Genomic DNA, 24,352 nt, shown 5'->3' on the forward strand with positions numbered 1-24,352 from the left:
GCCCCACCCTCCAAAATGAGTGCTTTAACATCCAAATGGGGCAGAGGGGCACTCTCAGGGTTAGGAGATGTAACATTTTAGTGTGTCTGCAATTTTTTACTGCAATCTGCAGTATTTTATATATTCTACCTTTTCATTTTGCATAAAGAATTATTTTTTCTAACTGAAAATATCTACTTCCCTATTAAACCAGTCCTGCAGAAAATTGTCGGCAGCCAAATAGCACCAGCAAAGTCAGAAACTCAGGCCCCAATCCAGCAAAGCATGAAAGCACATGCTTAATTTTTGTCTGGGAGTAATCTCATTGACTTCAGTGGGACAGCCTATGTGCTTAAAATTAAGCATGTCCTTAAGTGCTTTGCTAGATGATAACTTCAGAGCCCATTTGTGACAATTTGGATGTCAACATTATGAAGCACAGACAATTTAATTATTTTAATGAAGGAATTTAAGTTTTAAAAAACTACATTAATTGACTAACATTGTTTCCAGCAGCAAGGTTAACATAGCCACAGTACATATATTGTGGATAGAATTTTCTATTCTCTGTGTGTGTTTGGGTCGTGGTGGTGGTGGAGGTGTCAATTACGTGGGTTACTATATCACTGTTCTATATTTTAAAATATTTATCATTCCAACATATAGGATGTTATGTACAACAGAGTGAACGCTGCTGTGAGACCCTTACCTTTTGCAATATCTGCCTTGTGTGCAATTTTAACTGCATTAATATAGGTATTTGCATTTCATATCTACTTTATCAGAACCTGTATATATGAGGCATTCAGTAGTTAAGTGGCTACTAAGCAAACATATCAACTTTGATTTCAGTGCAGATATTTATGAAAGGAGTTGAATACAGAAGGCAAGCTCTGTGGATCCATGTGATGATACTTGGCTAACTTTTGTATGAATTATCTGCATAAAGCTAATATTGACAATCCAATACCACAAAATAAAGTGCAGTGCACTCTGAAAAGTGATTCTGTAAGAACAGTGCTCATGGATTCCATGTGTGTTCCTCCTCTATGATCTCAGTTCACAGTCTCTTGCTTTGCATGTTAAAAGAGATATGTTTTTTCTAATTGTCAGCATAACTCAAGCAGGGATCTGAAAGTCACACTGAGTTCGTTCTTGTTGATTATCACCAGAAATAAAGTCTAAATAGTATCATTTTAGGCAGAGGAGGGACTCAATAGTTCTGGAAATCAGGCCCCATTTATTTATTCATTTAAATATCAATTTTGGTGCATAATTTTAGTTTGAAAAAATTGGTTTAAGAAAATGAATTGGAAACAGAAAAATTGATGGACTAAAATGGGCCTTTTTTCCTCTTTAATTCCCTCTCCCTTTATTTTCTCTCTTTGTGGGACTGAAGAATTGGTATGGTATGGAGTTTAAATGCTGTTGCCCAAGGGAGCATTTCCATAGATTTCAGTGGGCTTTGGATTGGGTTTGATACGTACATAGTCTCATAATATGTAAAAGTGCTTCAAATAATACATGTACATTCCTTCTCAGATTAGAATTGCAGGGTGTTTTGCAACCCTCTTATTACTCTGCTACTGTGACTCCATGAGTTCCTTAAAACATTTATTTTCTGTTTGTCCATTTTAGTGGCATGAGTCATTGACATCTGCAATTTTAGAACAATATTAAAGTCAGCTTCATGTGAAGAACTATTTAATATTTACAGGGAGGAACAACTCTGAACATCTTTTATTCCATTTTTGATCGCTTGGATAATTTTTCCCCAAGTCCTCATATCCCTGATGTTACTGGAAGAGAGTGGCTCGAGCAGCTGCTCTCCTGCAGAACCTGTGCTTGCCAAATGGTTTGCATGATCGGCAGCAGGCTGTGTGGGCTCACAGTAAGGAGATGTTAGATTTGGATCCTCTGTTGATTTTATAGGCATTTGTTAAGTATCCCTTAGGAAGCCTGTAACAAGGCAGAGGAGGGGATTCTGTATGTGTGTGGTAGAGTCCAAACTCCATTCAGTCTGGGTTCTTTATCCAAGATTTGAGGCAAAAAAAAATTGTTTATTATTTCTCAAGCCAACTGATTTTTCTTCCTTCCTTTCCAAACTTCTCTGCCTCCTATTTCATGCAAATCTAGTGTAAATATACTGTTCTCTGCCTATGATTAAAAACCATTTAGCACCTACTAAGTTAGTCTGATCAGTCAGAGAATTGCAGTGTTCTGAAACTCTCTTCTTTGAAATTGGAGTCTTTTTTTTTTTTGACCTAATAGTGTTAGCACTTTGTCCATACATTTGAGTGTATCCTCTGAATTCTTTTGAGAAATATATTACAAGCGAGCAGTAGTTGGAATCTCATGCATGGTGGCCAGTAACCACACAAACAGTCTAATTAATAGGTGATTGGGCTTAACCTTTGCCTGGCATTAAATTCATTGCTGAAAACCAAAAAGCGTTTCACAATATTTTCTCTCTCTTTGGTTAAAAGTGCATGAGTTTTGCTTTGATATGTTTGCAGATGAGATGCCTTTACTTGTAGATTCACATATGGGTGACAGAGATTCTCATCTTAATAAAGAATAGACTTCAGTGTGTGTTCATATGATGGAAGGTGTTCCCCTAATATTCAAATTTGAGAGTATATTTTGATTCAGATATGGTCAGGTCTTAAGTTGATGCTTTGCACAAAATCAAGGGTTCAAGCTTATGAATGCTTATCACCAATGACTGTTAAGCTTAAAGGCACAAATATTAACCAGAAAAACCAGTTGGACTCCCAGACTCCATTGTGATATTTGATATTTGCACTTCATTCTGAATTAGTCTGTTCCATACATCATCCAATTAAGGAACAGAAACAATAACATATGGGGTGGGAGAAGTGTTCAAAAAAGAATTTGCCAATAATTTCAAATAGTAAATGAATTTGAGAAATGCATATTTGGTTGGTGAACAGAATAAAGCAAAATTTGCTGACCAAATTATTTGTGAATTTTTATACAGCTCTAACAATAACATTTAGTACTTAAATTTTCAAAGAACCATAGAAACATTAACTGATTTTTATAATGTCCTACTGAACTAGGTTTTATCTCCATTTTACAGGTAGGGAAATTGAGGCAGGGAAGTTTTGACTCCCCAAAGGCCACACAGTGTGTCAGTGTGAGTCTGGATCAGCACTTGGAAGGTTCTGGCATCAACCACTGAAATCAAGACCAGACTTCATCTTTGCTTAAAGCATTTCTGAGGTTAAAAAATAGATTTGGTACTAATGAAAGACGAGGAATTTTGTAACACCCAGCTCAGCAATATGAGGAATTGAAGCTTGGTATGTTCCAGCAAGCTGTGTACCAAATACAGTGCATGTACTTTATATATTCTATTCTCAGGAGAGCTTGGCTGAGAGTTTTTTTCCATGTTAATCAGCCCATGAATTTTTCTCCCATCTCTCTTGCCTTTTGCCCCTGCTTCTTATTAAAACGACCTTATGGTCTTTTCATTTTTGCTTCAAGGTACTCCTATATTATACAAAGATGCAAGTTATTTGGAAGATGGAAGTATGTAATGTGCTTCAATGAAGTTGAAAGCAAGGTATAATGGTCTTATATCAAATATCCCTATGTTGGAGGGGCGGTCAGATGAAGTACTATGTCACAGGATGGAATGTTCTTATCTGTAGCATTATCAACCCAACGTTGACTCCAGCTGTACTATTTTTAATTAAAAGGAAAAGGTCTGTAAAATATCCTCATCAAATAACCAAATGGTTTCAGTATCCAATAATTCAGTGACGATAACTAACATAAATGACCCAGAGGTTTCATGTTTTAAGGATATCTCAGATTGAGAACACAGGGACCTGAGTCTGAAAGATACTGAGCACCTCATCTCCCTTGGGAGTAGAGGGCATTTAGCATCTGACCGGTAGAGCTTGGTGCTACAGCTGTAATATTCAGGATCAGGACCTAGATGTGACAGGTGTGGTAACACTGTAGTTGTATTATCTGGCGCTGAATGGGTTGAATAGGTGGCTTGCTGCCTCCTTTTCCTAGGGAAAGTTGCCTTTGAATAATTCCATGTGTCTCTTCTTCTAGGCACTCTTTATGTTACTCAGTGCAACTGTATGACACTGTGCATTAGTGATGAGATTCAGAAAGAATTTCAGAGTCCCAAATGCTTTGGACATGTTACCCTGGGGGGAATAGCCATCGTCCATTGCGTACATCAAGGTGGTGATGTACAAGGGTTTTACCCAGCTGTGTTGAGTCATATCATGAAGATATGACATCGGATTCACATCAAAGGTGGATACATGGTGAGATTTTCCTATTTCAGTGCAAAAAACCTTACTAAACCAAATTTCTTTGAGATAAAAGCAATGAAAAAAACCTTTGCTGTGTAAGGTTCCCGTCTTCTCAATGTCTTATGTTGTATTAATCTCAGGTTTTACTATTTCATTAAAATTCACAAGTGGTCAGTAAAGTGTTTGCTTAATAGATGTAGCCTTGGCTATCTACTTCAATACCGTATTCAGTCACATTTGTTTTAAGGGGGCGTTTGTAAGAACAGTTCAGCAGATATGTTCATGAATTTGAGAAAAATGCAACACAATATTGGCCTGGAAGGATAGAAAGCTGGGGGAGGACTTTACAGTGGATCCACACCATAGTTCTCATTAAGAGTGGATGTCTGCCCCACACCAAGATATAGGACCAGATTATTTGGAGGCACAGCACAACATGGGTTGGGGCTGCAAAGGTGCACCTTTGCACTTCTGGAAATCTGGGCTGTTTCAGGTATGGCCCATAATGTGAGTTAGAGCAACCCAGAGGCTGCCTTAATTTGTGTCAGCTTCCCCTCAACCACCAATGGGCTGCTGTGTAACCCAAAATATTTGGATTACAAAGCATGCCAGACACTCACACCCCCCCCCACTGACATACTTCCTCCACAGGCCCTTATATTGGCGGGTTGGGCAGGTGGGCGGAGGTAGCAGTGTAGGATTATCTATGCCAACCCTTTGTGGTGGGGAAATTTCTTAGATGGTTATTCTACCCTCTTTATATTGTTGGAGCAGCAAAGAAGGGGCCATAACCGGTGCCAGAATCTTCCCAATCGTACTTACTCATCTTAGAGCAGGGATGTCTTAAGATCAGTCCAAGTACTAAATTCATACCACAGCTGCCTTCTCCCAAAAAAAGAAGGCTGAAGACAAAGATGATCATGTTCTTTTTTGCCAGTGAACTCAACCAGTAAGAAGTTTCTATTGGTGTGACAAGGAAGCAACAAGTATAGGCAAATATGGGTGTCCATTTCAATATTTTTATTAAATTATCGAAACATATTAGCATACTTGTTATGATCATTCTTCTATGGATGGAAAATGCTGTGATGGGAAAATCAACATTTTCCCATGGAAAATTTCCTGATTTTCCATTAGAAAATCTAAACAAATATTTAGTTTCTGGTCAGGTCAACCCAAACCAAAAATTTCAGTTTGTAGAACCAACTTGAAATGTTCTGTCTGAGGGCAGTTTGACATTAATCTGTGTCCTCCTGAGTTACTGCAGTGCCTGAAGAGAGTTGTAGTTCAGGGGCCTCGCTCCCTGCATGGACTACGTCTCCCATGATGCACCATGGTCCTCTTTGTTTGAACTGTAGCAGTGCCTTATGGGAATCACATGGTGTAGGCTGGCTGAGGAGCTTGGCTGCCATGAGAATGGGGACTTGAGGCACTCAAAATACAAGTCTTATGAAGTACTGACGCAGCTCAGGAGGACACAGGTTAATTCCAAACCAACCGGAAATGAAACATTTAAATATGTCCAACAAAATATTTACAGACATTTCCTTTCTATGAAAAACTTCAATATTTTGACTTTTTTGTCCCAACTTAGAACACAAACATATTTTGAAATAATTGGAATTTTCCTACAGGATAGAAATGTTGATTTGCAATCAGCTCTAGTCACAGGCCTTGCCTCAGCTCTTGAAGTAACAATGGAAAGTCAGAGCTATCTTTTGCTTGTGAGGCTGGAAGGGGAATATGGAATTTTAGAAGAATTATTAAGTGTAATGATTATATGACTTCTTATAATTTATTATTGCGGTAGTATCAAGCAGCATCAGCCATGTTAGGTCCCTGTGTGCTAGGTGCTGTACCAATCTAGAGTAAGACAGTCCCTGCCTCAGAAGGCTAACAAAATAAAAGGCAAGATGTTACCTGCAAGTGAAGCAACCAAGTGGTGAGGGTCGGGGTAGGAGAAAGACAGTATTGTAGGAAGTTGTAGCATCGGTATCAGCAATTGTAATAATCACAACTTGCCCTCTGCCTTATCATTATCAGATGACTCTTCTGCATGCATCTTGACAAGGACGTCAGATGCATTTGGATGAGGATATGGGGGAGGCTTTATGGATATGAAGGAAGGTTTTTTTTTTTTTTTTTTTTGTGGGTTGTTTTTTGTGTGTGTGCACCTAGGTTTTTTTGGTTTTTTTGATGGAACAGCTTACAATAAAGCACACAGGAACTTTTGGGCAAAGCAAACAGCAGGTATTCTGAGCTATACCGTTGAATAAATTTTGTAGGAATAAAGAAAATAAAATTCCTCCTAATGAAGGAGAAACAGTAGGGTGAGGAGGTACCTCATATTGAAGAAATCTTTTGGTACTGAGAATTCTTCACATTTTCTGTTCATAGCTTCTCTTAGTCATTCTTTTGTGTCTTTACATAGAGCTAGCTGAGAAGATGTTGGATTCTTTTTCTTATAGCACATCCATCTACCTGAAACCAAACAGTGCTAGGAAAAACCACTCTATCTGGCCTCAGACCTTACAAAAAGGAGCAAATCAATAAGTCAGACTTTCCTGCCCTCGGTCTTAAATCAATCTGTTACAGGCAATCTTGCACACGATCAGCTCTCCCAAACAATGTGGGCATTTCAGCGTAGGATCTGATCAAGGTGTAAAGCATAGTGTCACTAAGGAGTAGCCTTAACCACCTCTCTTCAAGGTCCTACCCTCAGCCCTGTTCAAATTTAGATCAGAAGTGTGTCTGTGTAAAAAGTATTCCCTTCCTTTTCACCTAGTTGTAGTATTCAGTATTCACTGATAGCCTTGCCAGAGACAAGTCATGTTACAGAGACTATTCGTTGAACTCATTATTGAATGAAATCCCTGGGAAAAAAAGTGATTGCAGTTGCAATGACACAATGGTAGATCAGATTTAATCAATCTTTTGAGATAGTTTCTGTCTGACTCCGGTGTAACATCCATTCACATTTCCTGTAGCTAAAGGGAATGTTTGCCAATGGCCATGCACAGCAGAGGTATGAGGAAAAAGTGGACCCCAAATGAAATGCAAAAGAATTGGCCATCTTTAGCTATTTGGCAGGAATATACTGTATTGAAAGAGAAACAAATGTAGAGAGAAAAAGTATGACTCAAGAAATTAATGCAATGGAAATGTACTGTAGCGAAAGCTAACCTGGGTGTTTTTTCTGTGTACTTCTGAGGGATGCTACGTTTTTATTTCTATATGATCAAATGTACTGAACTGCCCCACTGCATTTGTTGAAGCAAACTGGGTTAGCGTGCTACTGGTGCATTAAACAGGGTTCTTACTCTGTAGTCAATAAAAGACGTAAGGTGGAGAAACGCCACTTTATTTCCAATTTGCCCCCCTCTGTTTTTTCTTAAGAGGGTCAGGGAACTAGGAAATCAATATGAATTTTTAGTGTTGGACTGAACTATAATTTCACATCAACCCCTACATAAACCAAACAGAATTAAGAATAAGAAATAAAACTGACTGTTAACACTTCCAACAAAACTGTTGTTTTTCCCAATACAATTTTAAGTAAAGTATAAGAGTAATGGTGCTCACCTTTAAAAACACATTTGTGCCTTTTAAAATGATCTTCCAAGCCGAAACATTCTCTGAAATACCATAATTCATTGCAATGGGCATCAATTCATTGTTGATTCTAAACTTGCTGTACTAACACACATGGAGCCACACCCACTACATTTGATTCTGCTCTCACTGTACAAATCTGGAGTGAAATCAATGGAATTTGCTCTGATGTAAAATGGCGTGATGCCAGAATCAAACCCAGTAGATCTAGCTAAAGCTACTGTCATAGTACTGCATGTTTCTACTTAGCCACATGTGGTACTGTGTTTTGATGCTTTCCCCATCTAGATTTTTTAAATGAATAATTAACTAATATATGCCAAGGACAGATAAAGAGTAACCCTCACCGGGTTATTGTCAAGGATGTTTTCCTCCACTAGGAATAGAGGAAGAGCTATGAGGAATGTGTATCTGAAAGATGCAGACAATCATTAAAACGTATATAATTTAGTTATCCAATTCATTTTAGCTCTTGATGTGAAATAAGCACAACATTAACAGACATGTACATTAAAGTCTGAATTGTGCTTTGAGTTACCTGTTGTGAATGTGTGTTCACATGTGCATCTCTGAGAAGTTGTTTTCAGCAGCATTCCTTCTACCTGTTGCAGAAATGTTAACCAGAGTGCTCTCCAGGCTAGCAGGCTGCAAGAGTTATTTGCCAGGAACCCAATCCATCTGGACTACTTTGTGGATTTTGATTGATTTATAATATTATCAAGGAAGAAAAATATGATGATCAATTCTCTGAGCTTTATGGAAGTGTGTTTATTTTTCAGAATAGGAGATATAACACAATAATTGGTTGGTGGACTAGAGCAGATAGGCTGCTTGGAAGACCATATCTACAGATTTGATGTTACCATTGGTTGCAGGCCTTGTTCAAGCAGATTTAGTGTCGCTTGGGAAGCCATTTATTTGTGCTGTCTCCCTAGCTAGAATGCCTAAGATTCCATGTGTAATATCCTTCTGCTATTAATCTGCCCCAGATTCTTGTATCAGCTGGGTATGAGGAGTGAGTATAGAACTGGTATCATGTCCAGAATTGATGTGGGTGGGTTTATGGAGGTAATGACTGATGTAATACATGAAAGTTTCCTGTTAAACAGCAGAGATGAGTGAAAACTGTGATATGCATCGTCACAAACTGTATAAAAAGGGAAGATATCCTGACTTCCCACAGTGCTTTAAGTCTTATCATATGTCTGTTTCGTAGGTCTGTTTGAAAAATGTTAAACAAAACACTGTCCTGTTTTGTTTTTTTTGTTTTTTAAGAGGTATTTGGTTGCAATCAAAATTTTCTGAGAAAAAAGACAGAGTTTGGTGGAATTTCCAATTGGAAAAATTGAAACACATTGTTTCATTTCTGATCTACAAATCAGAATGAAACATTTTAGTTTGAGAATGTTGAAATGTTTGGTTTGACATTTCCAAATCAAATTTTTGAGAACTTTTCATTCTGCAAAAAAGAAGTGATATTTTTACTTTGTCCTGAATTGGGACAAAACACCAAACCTCAAAATATCTAAATTTTAATAGATAAGAAATTCCACTATTTGATCAGTTTTAGCTGTTAATCTGCACAAAGCAGCTTACATTCCAGCCATATATTCTTGGAATATGATGAATAAATATCACCTTAGTACTAGTAGCCCTGTTGTAATAAGGGATAACCTACAGGTCCAGATTTGGCAGCACTGTCTGAAACTGTTGTGCTGTGAAGTGGCATCATATTTTTTGTCGACTTAGAAGGGGCAGCTTTCATGGAGGGTACCCCTTTTGTGTTGTATTCCATGTAGGTTCCACCTGTATGTGGTTTGAAATATTCATTTAATGAAAGCAGAATCAATCTACAATCAATCAAACACTATGCCTTTTTTTGTTCTAAAAAAACACCTCTACCACAGAATACCAACCCCAAAACATCCTATCAGGTGAAGCTTTGGATGACAGCATTAGTGGAAACTGGAATTCCTGTTTGGATCCCGCTGAGGATGCAAACATGTTCTTTATGGGGGTCCTCTTTCCTTTAACTGTTAGCCAGGAAAGGGATCAATCTGTTGAAAAACTATTCAGTACAGAAGAGGTAGAGCAGCATTGGGAAAGAAAGTGACTATTCCCTTGTCATTTGTGCCTTTTTATTCCTTACCCATTTTCACTGTGGCTCGTGTGAGTGCTTGTACTAAATTAATGCCACGACAGCAATAGCTATTTTAAATATGGTTGCAATTTCATGCCCCCAAATTTCCTGTTATCTTTAATCTTTGATCATTACAGTCCCCAAATGGAGATTTTTCGGTGAACTGCAGTTTTTATGTTGGTGCTGTTTAGAATTAACTGGTCCGCTTCCTAAAAAGCCAAATGTTTAATCAATACATATCCTACTGTGTATAATAAATACATTTCTGCCATCCCTTTTGAAGAGAGGATGCCATTGATTTGAGCCAAATAGTTTGCAAAATGGTAAAGGAGATGGGATTTTTTCATAGCTATTTAACATGACAGGGCCAACAGGCAGATTAGAGCATAGAAACAGCATCTGAAATTCTAAGGGGAAAGTCTCTTACAGGAATTTGTTTACTTTGAACATTTGTTACATTAACATTCGTTCCAATTGTAATGATTGATTGATTTGGACTCTCTTTGTTCTATGGCTAATAATTTGACAACCTTTCAATAAACGGAGAATTTAGAGATTTGGTATTTTGATTTTGTTGTTGTTGTGTTTCCTTTTCTGATCTTTGAAAGAAAACTTCAATTTTAAATCTGTAATAACACAGGCTGATTACTTCCCATCAACTCACTGGCTTCCAGGACAGAATTTTCAAGCTGGTTATTGTTTGCACTGCTCTGCTATAAAAGTACAGGGTCTGTAAATTAAAATTGGACTGTAATAGTTTTAATCTGCATTTTTATAGTCCTCTAATCCAGTGGTCATGTTGCATTTCAGGCTTTTACTTGTATTGTCATCTTTTCTGGAGGAGGGCAGTGATTGGAAAACTGTTTTAGACACAGCAGGGAGTTAATATTTGTTGATGCACTTTTTGTTATTTATTTATTATAATTCTAGATTAGAAATGGACAGCAGTGTTGTTATTCGTTGAAGAATAAAGACCTGGAACTTGCTTCAAAAGGAGTAATTTGCTTGGAGTTGGATGTCCTATTTAATCCAGTAAGTTTAAATGTTTTCACTTACCTCATCCTCTGTATAAGAAACTGGAACGCCTAAACTTGCCAGTGCCAAGGGGTTTGGTCTTTTAAACACAGGAACTGAATGGAGAAGGTCCTGACCTGGTTGCATCTGGAGGGAAGGTTGGGCTTTATTCTTTTTATAAAGAAATACTGGCAGATCACAATGCTGCAACATTCCATTCAAGTTGATGTGACAATGAAATGGCAACTTTGGGCTGGGGATGACCACAGATGTTTTGGGAAGAGGTGTGGGTTATTGCACGCAAGGGCTTAATTTGCAGCAACAAAAAAGGGAGTTAATATTTATATTACTATGCAGGAATTTTAACTACTAATTCTTCCCAGAAAGTTGACCCACAATATCCTATTCAGAGGGTGTTGACAGGAACAAAAACTCAGACATGGATGTGGTGGTCTCAGATTGCTTGTCCCGACATCTCTTACTGGATTAAATTCTGTTTTACATTCGCTGTTGCTGTGTGTTAGTTCTTACTAGCCACTTATTACAGTGATGTAGGAAGCAAAGTTTTATTTATTTAAATGGCTGATAGGTACTATTTTACCGTGAATGGAGTTTAGGTTTGGGATGTTGCTATAGGGAACAATGATCAACACTCTTTGCCAAAGAACAAACTCAAATATATTATGACTCCCCTTTTCCGGAGGCTTTCAAAGAAGTTCCCAGGCCATTCCCTTTTTCAGATAGACTGGAATCTATCTATTTAAGTATCTATTAGCCATCACTGTAGTGTCTGGGAACTTCTTTATAATCTTTAGTTTATTGTGTCTACACAACACCGCAGTAAGGTAGGAAGGTACTGTTTCCAATTTACAGATGGGATATGAAGGCCAAGGTAGGCTAGACCAAGGTCACACAAAAGTTTGTGACAGAGCCAATGCCATGTCCACTTGACCATTCTCCTATCTATGGCTAAGATGCTACTTTTTGTGGGCTAAATTATGATACCATTACTCATATTTGGGTAGCACTTTACTCCATTAGTCATTCCATTGACTTCAGTGGACCTACTACTAAAGTAAAGTAGTATTCAGCATGAATAAGTTAATCACAATCTGGCAAGTGGCTAAGGGCATTACGGGAGTGTAGAATACTTTCGGCTGTTCTTGAATGTCCCTTCTAATACCTTAGTAGTAAATATGCAGCATGAATAGGACATTTGGGGATGTGATCTTCAGTTCCCATTTCTTTTTTTAGAACTTTTCTTTATGGGTTGATCCAACAGAGGAGCAGAAGGGAGTATGCTGAGCTGTGTGCTAAGCTTAAGCATGGAGCTGCTCACATCCTGCAGTCTGCCACTCTGCAGGCAGTTAGATCTATTGGAGTAACCTGGATAAGCACCAGGATTGTGCGGAATGACTGATATGTACACTTAACACCTTGTCATAAACCATTTAGAGGCTGAAACAAATAAATAAGTAAAGGACACCAGAGCTCCAAATCAATATGATGATACCAAGCTTGAATGGTAACATTCTAAATAAATTATTCCTTCCTCAGGTAAAAGCAAGTATCAGAACCTTCAAGCCACAAGAAAAGCGCTTCATTGGAGACAACCGCAAGTTTTCAAAGAAGGTGGGTTGCCTCTGGGCTGAGCTATCACTTCTGTTTGGGATGGCTTTTCAGTAGCTTCACTAGTACACCTGATGATAGAACCTATGGTGCAAACTCTATTTATGGGTAGACTCACTGAACACAGATGTCAATTCTGTGTAGATTTTTGCATGTGTATAAATGCTGATTTGCATTCACACACAGTTGCTTCCTGATCTAACTCTGTGGTCCTACATCTCCCCAATTTCCGGAGGGAAAAGAATGGCTTAATAAATAACTTTAACATATATGCATGTTGCACAGTTTATGGAATTTGAAACAAAAACCTGTACTTTGTTTTCATCCCCAAAGAATAAAGAAACACAACAAGCTACTATAGAAATGTAATAAGGTTCTAAATCAATTACTATAAAAGTCTATAGCATTTAACTGAGACTAATACTCTTGCTATTTTTAACCATCTATAGCAAGAATATAATTTTTTATTCAATTCTCTATGGGTATAGCCCAAACCCCTACGAAAGGGTCTTATTTTCTGTTAAATTCTATAGGATTTTGCAGTAAAGGGTTTTTTGTTTGTTTGTTTTGTTTTTTGTTTGTTTTTCTTTTGTGGAGGGGGAAAAAAGCTTCAATTCTTTTTCCTTCAGACTTGCAGATTTTGGGGGTCAGGGAAAGTGCTGACATATTTGGGTGTCGTACAAAACATATGGTAGCTAGAGTATGTCTCTGAAATAGAAGTTGTAGCATACATACAAGCACAAAGCAATTGTAGCTTAAAATTGTCACCATTCTTGAAGTGAAGTAGGAAATTGGAGCATTTAATTAAATTCTTTTCTTTCCCCTCTCATCCGACATTTACCAGATCTTATCGAGAAATGTTGATCGTGTGAAAAAAATCACCATGGCAATATGGAATACAATACAGTTCCTAAGGAGCTGCTTTCTCTGGGAATCTACACTAAGGAGTGTGGTAGCATTTGTAGTAAGTGGATTTCTTCATATTCCGTCAGACTAACTGATATGAGGCATTGAGTCTTACAGTACCTTCCCCCTCCCTCAGCTTAAACTCTCTTGTTGTTGGTTGGTGTTATTACTATTGTCCTTCAGTTTTATTGTTTAAATCACTGTATTGCTTGATCAAGGTCTCCTTGTGCCGAATGCTAGACGAACACAATGGTGGTCCTTCTAGGGCAATCTCTCCCATGTTTTCACCTGTTGCAGAGGCCTTCTGCACAACAGAGCCCCTTCTGGGACCTTGTGTGGAAGAGCCATGTGGGCCCAAAGGCATCACTGGGGGCCTCCAAAGGCTCTGCACATAAAGGTTAGATGGGCTGCACTTGCTCTCAATAGGTTTACACAGAGAAGAGTGTGACGACCCAGGACCTAGCTATCTAGAATCCCCACAAAGGGGTTACAGAAGGTCTTGTCGGCTGGAGTTGCAATAATGGAATGGAATAACTGCAGCCCTGTGACCTACCTCTGGCTTGTTGTGCTGCTGATAAAGCACTGGAAGAATGAGACTATAGGGAACAATTCTTTATTGATGGGACAAGATGAACTAATAGGTCTTTTCCGTTCCAATATTAATTTAAATGAGACTGCATTTTACTGTAGTTCAGCGATGCTTGCCATGCCCTGTTAGTTGAGGGTGTGCCGCTTGTCCGACTGTGCACCAGCTGTTCTGTGCTGACATTGTCTCTTGCAAGTCTGACCACCTGACTGTAATAACTATAAAAAAAAATTTGGTCAGCAAGTCCCCGTGTGGTCTGAGAATTAACAGCCAAGTTCTCCACCTATCTGGCCCACTTTTCAGCTGTATTCTTTTTCCCCTCTTTGTAGTAAACACCCTGTTTTCAGCTTTCTCATCCACTCAAGCCGAAAGAGGTTTCTCCTTTTTTATTCAGCAGTGTGGTATTTTCTTCATGCTTGAAATGTCTGGCATGCCATTAAAGGTTGCAAAATCATTTTGTGGTGGTCCAGAGGGAAAAAAAAAAGTTTTTGAGTTAAGTGTTTATTAAACCAAATAACAGCCACATCTTCAAGTGTTTGCCTCCCTTTTTGTTTGTGAATTATAAGTTGCTTTAGGGTTCTTTTGATGAAAACACTTCACAGTGTATTTGCACAGATGAGTAAAGTGAGCTGTCGCTACTTGAAAGATGCACAGAGTAAAGACAGAGAAGCTGTCTTTCACCCTGCAGGTTGAGAGGGATCTGGCAGGCATGATTGAAGAGGAAGAGAGGGGGTTTTTTTGTTTTTGTTTTTCACTTGTGTTGATAATGTACACAGTTGACTCTAATGGATCAGGAGCTTGAAAGAGTGAGGATTAGTGTTTTCTAGTCCATTCTCCAATTGAGATACTAATGGATATACCTTTCCCTGTGATGTAAACAGATATACTGAAACACAAGGGGAAGGAGGCTCAGTTAATTTTAGTTCTTTCCTCTAGAACATGAAATTCTGGGTTCCTTGGACTATCTGCCACTCTTATGCTTGAGTGTGAACATGCAATAGCGGTGGTTCTGAGACCCATGTCTGTGTGTATTCTGAATGTGAAGGTAAAATGGGACTCTTAGTTGAAGCCAGTATGTGTGAGTGCACTAGTGGCATTGCATGTTTGTACATACTGGAAATGGAAAAGAAGGTGAACATGCAGGGTGCCAAGTGCCCTGATTCAGCAAGTTACTTAAGCACATGCTTAAAATTAGGCATATGGTTAAGTAGCTCGGTGAAGCTGGTCAAAAACAAACTTGGAGATGTGTCTGTTTCTAGGCTGTGGAGAAATGTAACAATGTTAGCAAGTGAGGGCAACTGAAATGTAAAGAAAAAATTGGAAAGTGTGTCTAGGACCAAGGAGCTATAGGTGATGATCCAGGATGCATCTAGAGATGGAAAAATGGGGTCAGATAGTGAAAAGGACAGTGTTCCAAATTCCTCTTGTTACTGTGTGTCATAGATGCTTTCCCAGTAGAACTAATGTCATGTGATGATATATCATTTTGAGGGGGGGAGGGTTGGGAAATTACTGTACAATGTTAAGATAATAGCAAGTAACTTTCCTCTGAAAACAAATTTTAAACCTAGCTCATTCAGCATTAGTGTTAATTCTACCCCCTTCACTATGAATATTTCCAATGTCTCTGTTAATAGTTTTAAAAGTGCCTTTACCATGGTCTCAGTGCAAAGTGAAAACTGCATGTATAGTTCTCACGTAGCTGGTCAAAGATGACTACAAACAACGCTCCCATCCTGCCTAGAAACTTCTGCTCTTCCCTCCAACTTTTTCAACCACTCTTTCTTTCCTCAAGCCATTAGAAAAGCCAGGGAAAACAGAGTTTAGGAGTACCCATTGAATGTTCTTACCTACTCATTGACCAAATAAAAGGTGAATTAAACCAATAAAAAGCACTGTCCTCCCAAAAGCAGCCCAGTTTCAGCTCAGCCTGTTCCACAGGTTTCTTACTATGTGGCCACTCTGCCATTAAAAGCAGGAGAGGGGTCTGATATTCCCCAGACATCTTTTGCACCTTTCTTCTTGGTTCTGTGCATGATTGGAAGTACAGGAGTTAATTAACTTCATTCAACTACAGTTGCTGAGGGACGGTATTGTGAATGGCATGTATTTTTTAAAAACTGTTTATGCATGATTGTCAGGGCTTGGAATATGGCCAGAAACACAGGATACCTCCACGCCTTCCTGCCCTGGGCTGTGTGCTGCTCTCATACCTCCATTACTGTGTACCGGGAATGTTTTCCCATCAATGTTGACAGGGTTGTGAGTTTGACAAGAGTATTTACTACTTCTGCTGGAGGCACATTAGAGAAAGAGAGATGGACAGAACTAAAGAGAGAGAGAGAGGAGGTCACGTGTGCTATCTACTTTTGCATCAATCTATAGGGTAAAACTCTCCTAAGTTAAATCTGTGTTTGTCTTTTCTCCTCATGGCGGAATATAAATAACATGTGAGTAGATTTCACATGCATACAAGTGAATGCAAATTCCTCATCAACACTCAATCTGTTTAGAGTAATAGAATCATAGAGTTAGAAGGGACTGCAACGGTCATCTAGTCTAGCCCCCTGCCAAGATGCAGGATTTGTTGTGTCTAAACCATCTAAGACAGATGACTCCAACCTCCTTTTGAAAACCTCCAGTGAAGAAGCTTCCACAACCTCCCTAGGCAGTTTGCTCCATTGTCCTACTGTTCTTACAGTTAGGAAATCTAAATCTGCAGTGCCGTAGTTTGAAACCATTGCCTCTTGTCCTGCCCTCTGTGGCAAAAGAGAAAAAATTTTCTCCATCTTTTTTTATGGCTGCCTTTCGTGTATCTGAGGACCGCTATCATATCCCCCCTTAAACTCCTCTTTTCCAAACTAAACATACCCAGTTCTTTCAGACTTTGTTTATATGGCTTGCATTCCCTCCCTTTGATCATCTTTGTCACTCATCTCTGGAGACCAGCTGAGGCCTAACCAGTGCCAAGTACAGCAATACTGTCACCTCTCGTGACTTACATGTTAATGCAACGTACAATTGTATTTGCTTTTTCTTTTTTTTTTTTTGGCAACAGCATTGCATTGCTGACTCATGCTGACGTTGTGATCCACAACTCCCATATCCTTCTCAGCAGTTTCCCCCAATCTGTATTGGTGCATTTGGTTTTCTTCCCTAAGTGTAACACCTTACATTTCTCTTTGTTGAATTTCATTTTATTGTCTATAGCCCAGTTCTCTAATTTATCAAAATCCTTCTGAATTTTAGCTCTATCCTCCAAAGTATTGGCAGCCCCCTCTAGCTTTGTGTCATCTGCAAACTTGATCATTATGCTCTCTGTATGTACATCCAAATCATTAATAAGATGTTAAACATCAGCAAACCCAGAACAGATTTCTGTGGAACCCTACTTGAGACTCTCTCCAGTCCAGCATCATTCCATTAACAGTTTAAACCGATGACTTGTGACTTAGTCTGATCCAGTTCCCTCACCACTCGCGATACCTACTCTTGGCCATCCTGGGTATCAGTTCTGCCAGGTTCTTCACTCTCCTCAGCAGTCTCTCTACCCACCTTTTTCTCTGTCTATAGCCTCTCCCTCCCTCTCTCCTGGAGCGGCAGCTTCCTGTTGTGACTTGGCCCTCCGACCAGGTCACTAAGTTCCTCCCCTTCCGCGGAAATCACAGTCCTTCTGGACCAACTGTTTGGCTGACATCTCCAATACCCTCTGTAACTACCCAGTGGCTGTTAGGGGAACCCAGACCTGCCCTCTACACTGGGTTCCAGCCCAGGGACCCTATAACATGCAGCCAACTGTCTTAGCCTTTGCTGCTTTTCCCTAAGCTTCTTCCTACATCACTGTCTCCCACTCTCTCTGGGTATGCCAGCCTTCCAACTCCTTCCTCTCAGGGAGTAACTGCAGCCTGCCTTTCCTGCAGTCCTTCTCGCTACTTGCAGCTCCTTGGCTTTATACAAGCCCCTTCTATTCCAGCCCAGCTGCACCTGCCTCCAATTAGTGGTGGTCTTCTGGCCTATATATCCCCTCTACTGGCTGCTTAATTGGTCAGTTAGGCTTGCCTGGCCCAATTTACTCTCTTAGTGGCCAGTGTGGGGAATATACCCCATCACACTGTCTCTACAGTCATTTGCGCAGACACTAGGGTAAGTACTGTAAGTACCTGAAATCAGAATTTAGTCAGTTGAATTTTGGTGTGTGAAAGGTGAGAGGAAAGGTGAAGTTTCAATAACCAAATGAATTTAACTTGGTGAAATTCACCCTTGTGCATAGGCCAGTGCAAGGTCTGTGTACCACTTAAGTGCACAAAATAGGGTGTTAGTGGAACATAACTAGTCTATAAACCTTTGGTTGTCTACATAGTGAATATCACAATCACTGCAGACTCAGAAATGACACTGATATATTGGCACATAACTAGGAATATCCATATATTTTGACAAATTGCTCATGGAGAGTGTTAGGGGCCATTTGACTTGAAGTTCTGCATAGATACTGGATAGTTCCTACTGCATAGATATACTGGATGGTTCACTGTCCCAGGCCAATGGGGGTGGCGGGAAGTGGCGGCCAGCACATCCCTGGGCCGATGCTGCTTCCCGCTACCCCCATTGGCCTGGAGCGGTGAACCGCAGCCAGTGGGAGCCGCAATCGACTGAACCTGCAGACGCAGCAGGCAGACAAACCGGTGCGGCCCACCAGGGTGCTTACGCTGGCGAGCCACATGCCAGAGGTTGCCGACCCCTGATCTAGTCTGACCTACTGTACATCTCAGCCATTACATTTCATTCAGCTACCTTTGTATTGAGCCTATTAACTTGTATTTAGCTAAAACCTGTCTTGCAGAAATGCATCCAATCTTGATATGAAAGACATCAAAACTTTCCTTGGTAATTAGTTCCAATGGTTGATCTTTCTCACTGTTAAAAGTTTGTGCCTAAAATTTCTAATTTGAATGTGTCAATATTCAGCTTCTAGCAATTGGTTCTTGTTATGCCATCATCCATTTAAACATCGTTTCCATAGTATGCTACTGTTTTTCAGAAATCGTTTATTCATTTCTATCTTCAGCCTGAAATTTTCTGTAGGTATTTTCTGCTTATGAGCAAACTGATATACACACATGCCCCCAACTTGCTAGTTTTTCCAGCATAAGACCTATATATGGCTTAATTTTTTTTAGATGCTGTTTTTCATCTTGTTTAGTTCATATTAAAAAAGCCCACAAATATGGTTGTGGAAGTTAAGCCCATACATTAATTGTGAAGTTAATTGCTATTGCTATATATTACACATTTTTAAAATATTTTAAAAGTTAATTTTAATCACAAAATTATTTTTTAAAATAAATATGCATCATTGCACTTTGTGATTATGATTTTTTTGCAACATAATTACACCTTCTATTGACAGTTTTCCGTGCATTAATAGTAATTATGTCATCTAAAGAAATTACAGTAATTGCATTAAGAAAACTATAATCTGGTACAAATTAATAGAACCTATTGCCTGCCTTTTACTATTGTATTCCTTTTAAAATTGTTCATGGAAGTCATAAGAGACATTTGACTAGAGCCAGGCGAAAGGTGAAAACCAAACTCCATAGTATTTTAGGTAACTTCTGACCTCACTGCAAATCTCCTTCAGCTCCTCCCCTCTCTTCCCCCACCCCCGCTACTGAGCTCTGTCAGTACACCTCAGACTTACTTTAGGCATACCCTACTATTTCAGTCTTGGACCTCTACTATCTAGGGCTGCTGTTAGGGATAGGGACAGGTAGAAGCTGTTTTCCAAGGCCATGTATAGCTGGTGGTTTAGGCTGGTTGGCCAGCAAATGGTAGCAGGCATAGGCAGAGCTGGGCTGGTTGTTCATAATTTTTTGGCTGAAGTGCAGTATAGGAAGTGTGTGTGGTGGTGATATGTAGCTGCTAAATTTTGCACGGCTCCATGTGTGACATTTTATGCAGATTATTTAATAAATTAGTTTACATATTCACAACTCTTTTACATATTGCTGTAAATGACAGCTTTAAAATAATGATGGATTTAGTGCTGATGCAGCCCTGATGAATAACCTCTATCTACAGGGCAGCAGCGGAACATTTTTTCCACACACATTGCACTGCCAGCATGTATCAATCCTAATCTGGAGGGACTTCCTCTAGGTCAGTGTTTCCCAAATTTGGAACGCTGCTTGTGTAGTGAAGCCCCTGGTGGGCCAGGCCAGTTTGTTTACCTGCCCCGTCCACAAGTCCAGCCGATCACGGCTCCCACTGGCAACGGTTCACTGCTCAAAGCCATTGGGAGCTGCGGGAAGCGGCGCAGGCCAAGGGAGAATGCCTGCCTAGCATTGTGACCATACAGATGGGAAGAGCGAGTCACAGTTCTTAAACCAGCAGAGACAGTATGTGTCCAGATCTTGCTGCTAGCTGGAGTACAGAAAGTGTCCTTGCTGTCTGTCTGAGTGCTTTCACCTTCCTGCCTGAGCATCAGTTAAAGAGAGATCCTAAACCTCGAGCAAAAGAGTTTTTGTGACTTGTACAAGGTCACACATTGCGTCATTGGCAGAGTGAGGAATAAAGCCCAGAGCCCCTGACTCACAAGCCTCTGCTAGAACCATATGATTATCCTTCCTCTTTAGAGCTGAAAGGCTAATTTCCGTAAATCATTGCTCAATTTAGCCTCACCCAAACTTTAAATGTTAAACATTGTCTTTTAACTATTGTTTATAATGTTGTGACACTTCCAAGTGGCTATTTCCCTATTAACTTTGTCCATGTGTTTTTGCAAGAGCTGGAAATAACATTTGTTTACTTTCCTCGTGTGCGTGTCTCATCGTCATCACTATGATTGTCACTGCTGTGTGAATATTAACCGCAGCAGCAGAACTCAGAGAGGTTTCTCAAGCTTTAACAGTAGCCTTCCATCCCACCCCCACCATCCCCCCCAAAATTCATAGCTTGATGTCCCTACAATAAGGTGTATTCTCACTGAGTTTCTTTTGTTGTATATGATCGTCATCAGAACTTTTGCCTGCATGTCTCCGGTCACATGCATGTAACAGAGCTGCATGCACAAATGTAGATTTTCATGTGCAGCAGCGGAAGCATAGTCTAGAGGGAGCAGGATGAAAACCTGGCTCTTATAATGGAGAGAACAGTCTCATGGGAGTATAATAATTTTAAATAAAGAAAGGCTTGTTTAAGCCCATCTGATCCAACCTCACCTCAGATTGCAGGAAAGTCTGGATCTGAACTTTGCAGCTCAAGCCAGTTTTTTTGAGAATATAACTGTTGTTTCTCTAAAACTATCAGGAAACCCAAACAGCACAGGGGGCTGAGAGAATCCCTAGGCAGAAACTCTGAAATGAAATGGAGGGGAAGGGGAAGACTGTATCTTTGGTAGAAACACTGTTTTCCTTTTTCTAGTAAAGTTCCCTGTTCAGTGTTTGAAGAAAGTGAGCCTTTTGGTGATTCTTTACTATTTCTATAGATCTATTTCTGATGTTTTAATTGGACGAATTTCAATCCTCAGTGGATTTTCAACTATTACTGCCACCACTACTACTTCAACTAACAATAAAGGAAACTTCAGATTTATACAAGCAAAGATTTAAGAAATCAAAATATCATTAAGAATCTGCCAGTCCTATATTGATCCTATTGTGGAACCCATTTTAAAGTGCCTTGAAGAGAGACAGCATAAAGCAAAGCACCCTTACAAAATAGATCTATCAAATATCGTTTGGGAGGACAATTAAGGGTTAATTCTCTACTCTTCTGTGTCTGCTTAACTGTATTGCACTGTGAATTGGACATTTCATCCTTAGCTATGAATTTCCGTGCCTTTGGTGGCTCAAATCCTTAACATGATTCTAACCTATACTCATTTATGTGAATAATAGCAGCGCTTTCTGTGCAGGGGTTTCTAAACTTGTGTGCATCACGTAGAAATTAATCCCTCAGCCCTAGTGGCTTGGGAAATCCTCAGCCCTTGCCTCCCATTTTTCCTATACTTACATTAAACTGATTTTAAATTAAGCTCTAGGCTTTTTTATATTTGTAATCCAAAACTTGCAGCCAGAGCCAAAAAGCCCAATTCTGACATAGGATAAATGTGGGCACAGCTCCCATTGACTGTGGGTCATTGGGAGCCGCGCATGCCGGCTTCTAAAGACAGAAATGAATTCACTGTTGTGGTACAAGGATAGATAACCCCTTTAAACAGATTCTCCCCCCACTTACTGAGTTGAATTCATAATTTGTATTTTTCATTGGTTTGGCTGTCTAATAACGACACACAAAGTCAGCCCCAAATGTGCAAACATTTTGTCTAATGAAGAGGGTTCTTTAGAGCTTAAACCTGAACCAAACGTGTGTGACAACAGTTCTGACTGGCTTTCTGCTTGAATTGTGACCTGTTGGAGCACTCTGCTCAGCGCTTGCATTTCCAACTAATTTGATATTGCCTTTTTTGTGGTTCGAGCTTTGTCATTTGTTTCTAAGCTGTCATTTTTATTAGTCTCTCTGGCTGATCTTTTTGGGCTCTCGTCAGGTGGTATGTGTTCTCCATTGTCTGGCTGGTCTTGGCAAGCTGTAGGTCCTTTTATTGCCATATGACGTGGGCGTGCTTGTAGCAGTAGCCTGTAATTATACCCACCACAGGTGACAGTTACAAGAGAGCTTTGGTAATAATTTTAGTTGCCTGATCTGATGTTTATGAAGAGAGAACTCTCTTTGTGGTCTGGTTAGAGTTTGCTATAGTGTATTGTACTTTAGCTGTTTGATTTATGAAGCCTTTTTTTTTAATCGTACATGTTAGTCTTTTGAAGTTATGAATCTAAATTTACAGGAGATTATTGTTGGTCTTGTACCATCCCACACAATTTCTATTTATTTAACAAACACTCTATGTTCAACAAGATAAAAAAGTGATCTAGTCTGTTGCTGGATTTTACTTGTATATTCAACACCACTGGATTCCCTACTTCCTAGAGTTTTAGCAGATACATTCTGTCCTTTTAGTTGTTGTTCTAATCACAAATCAACACAATGAAGCATCTTTCCTGGGATTCAACTAGTTGTAAGGACACTGGTCCAAATTCACTATCCATGTATGCAAGATCAGTTCCATTGCTGTCAGTGGAGATGCAGAATCTACTCATGCCAGAAACAGATTTAGCTCATTGTTCTTACTGTCATTGTACAGGTCATCCTTGATTCAATGGGTCGTACGCATTCTTTGTACAGAATTCCACTGATGTCACCAAGAATTTCCTACAGAAATATAGGGAAAAATACAGTGTAATGTGCAGTTCTTTTGTCATGAAAGTGCGGTTCTGGATTTGCTAGGGAGGCTTCAAACAAAGTGTTTCTAGAGTATATTTTGAATTTATGAGACAGCAATCATTATAATCTTTGTCATCTGACTAATCTGCAGACCGATAACAAAAATGTACTCGTGACCAATCAAATCAGCTCATCTGGTTCTACCAGAAAATCTCTTTCTCTTTTTGCAATTTCAAGGCTTATAACATTCAGACTCTCTCTTTATTTTTACTTGTGGACTGCATCACAGAAAGTTAACAGTATTGAATGAATAGAACTTCATCTTTTAAGTTTCGATAAAACCTTTTTAGCACCCTCAGTAAGTACATATGCAGTATAAAAATGAACATTCAATTAAAAATGTACCATGTTTTGCAAACCCCTGAGGTACTTTTCTTTTTCCAGGTTCTGCTGGAATTTTTACTATGTTATTTTAACCCTGTCATCTATCAGAAAACATCTCGGAGCACCAGTAGGTGTTTTTGTTGTACCCAAAGAGTATGGACTCACGCTGACCTTAATTGAATTTTCCATTAGTCTAGGCATCATGTAACTGTTAGTTTTATTTTTGTGTCTTCATTTAAAAAACAAACACATTCTTTAGTTTTAACATGAGTATCATCTAAAAGGAAAAAAAAGTCTCTAAAAATTGGGCTTTTCACTCTTTCGGACTGATAGAAAAAATAGAGCCAGATTCTTAGGTGGTGGAAATCAGCATAATTGGCTTCAGTGGCCCTATGCTGAATTACACCAACTGAGGATCCGGCCCTCCATTTTAGAGCAAACTCTTCATCTAGGATTTCAAAACTGGGGAAAAATCCTGTAGGTGGCGATAGACTCTCATGAATGATTAAACTCCTG

General features: G+C 39.3%; 1 protein-coding gene across 1 annotated transcript in view; it reads left to right on the forward strand.

Moving 5' to 3' along the window:
• The window catches only part of MCTP2 (multiple C2 and transmembrane domain containing 2), a 194,061-nt gene that overhangs the window by 124,675 nt on the left and 45,034 nt on the right, over nucleotides 1-24,352 (forward strand). The window contains exons 15-17 of the mRNA XM_050967171.1: nucleotides 10,963-11,064; nucleotides 12,604-12,678; nucleotides 13,520-13,639. Of these exons, the coding sequence (XP_050823128.1) occupies nucleotides 10,963-11,064; nucleotides 12,604-12,678; nucleotides 13,520-13,639 (297 nt within the window). The remainder of the gene's footprint in view (nucleotides 1-10,962; nucleotides 11,065-12,603; nucleotides 12,679-13,519; nucleotides 13,640-24,352) is intronic.

Source organism: Gopherus flavomarginatus, chromosome 9 (assembly GCF_025201925.1).
Source record: "Gopherus flavomarginatus isolate rGopFla2 chromosome 9, rGopFla2.mat.asm, whole genome shotgun sequence".
NCBI classification, from domain to species: Eukaryota; Metazoa; Chordata; order Testudines; family Testudinidae; genus Gopherus; species Gopherus flavomarginatus.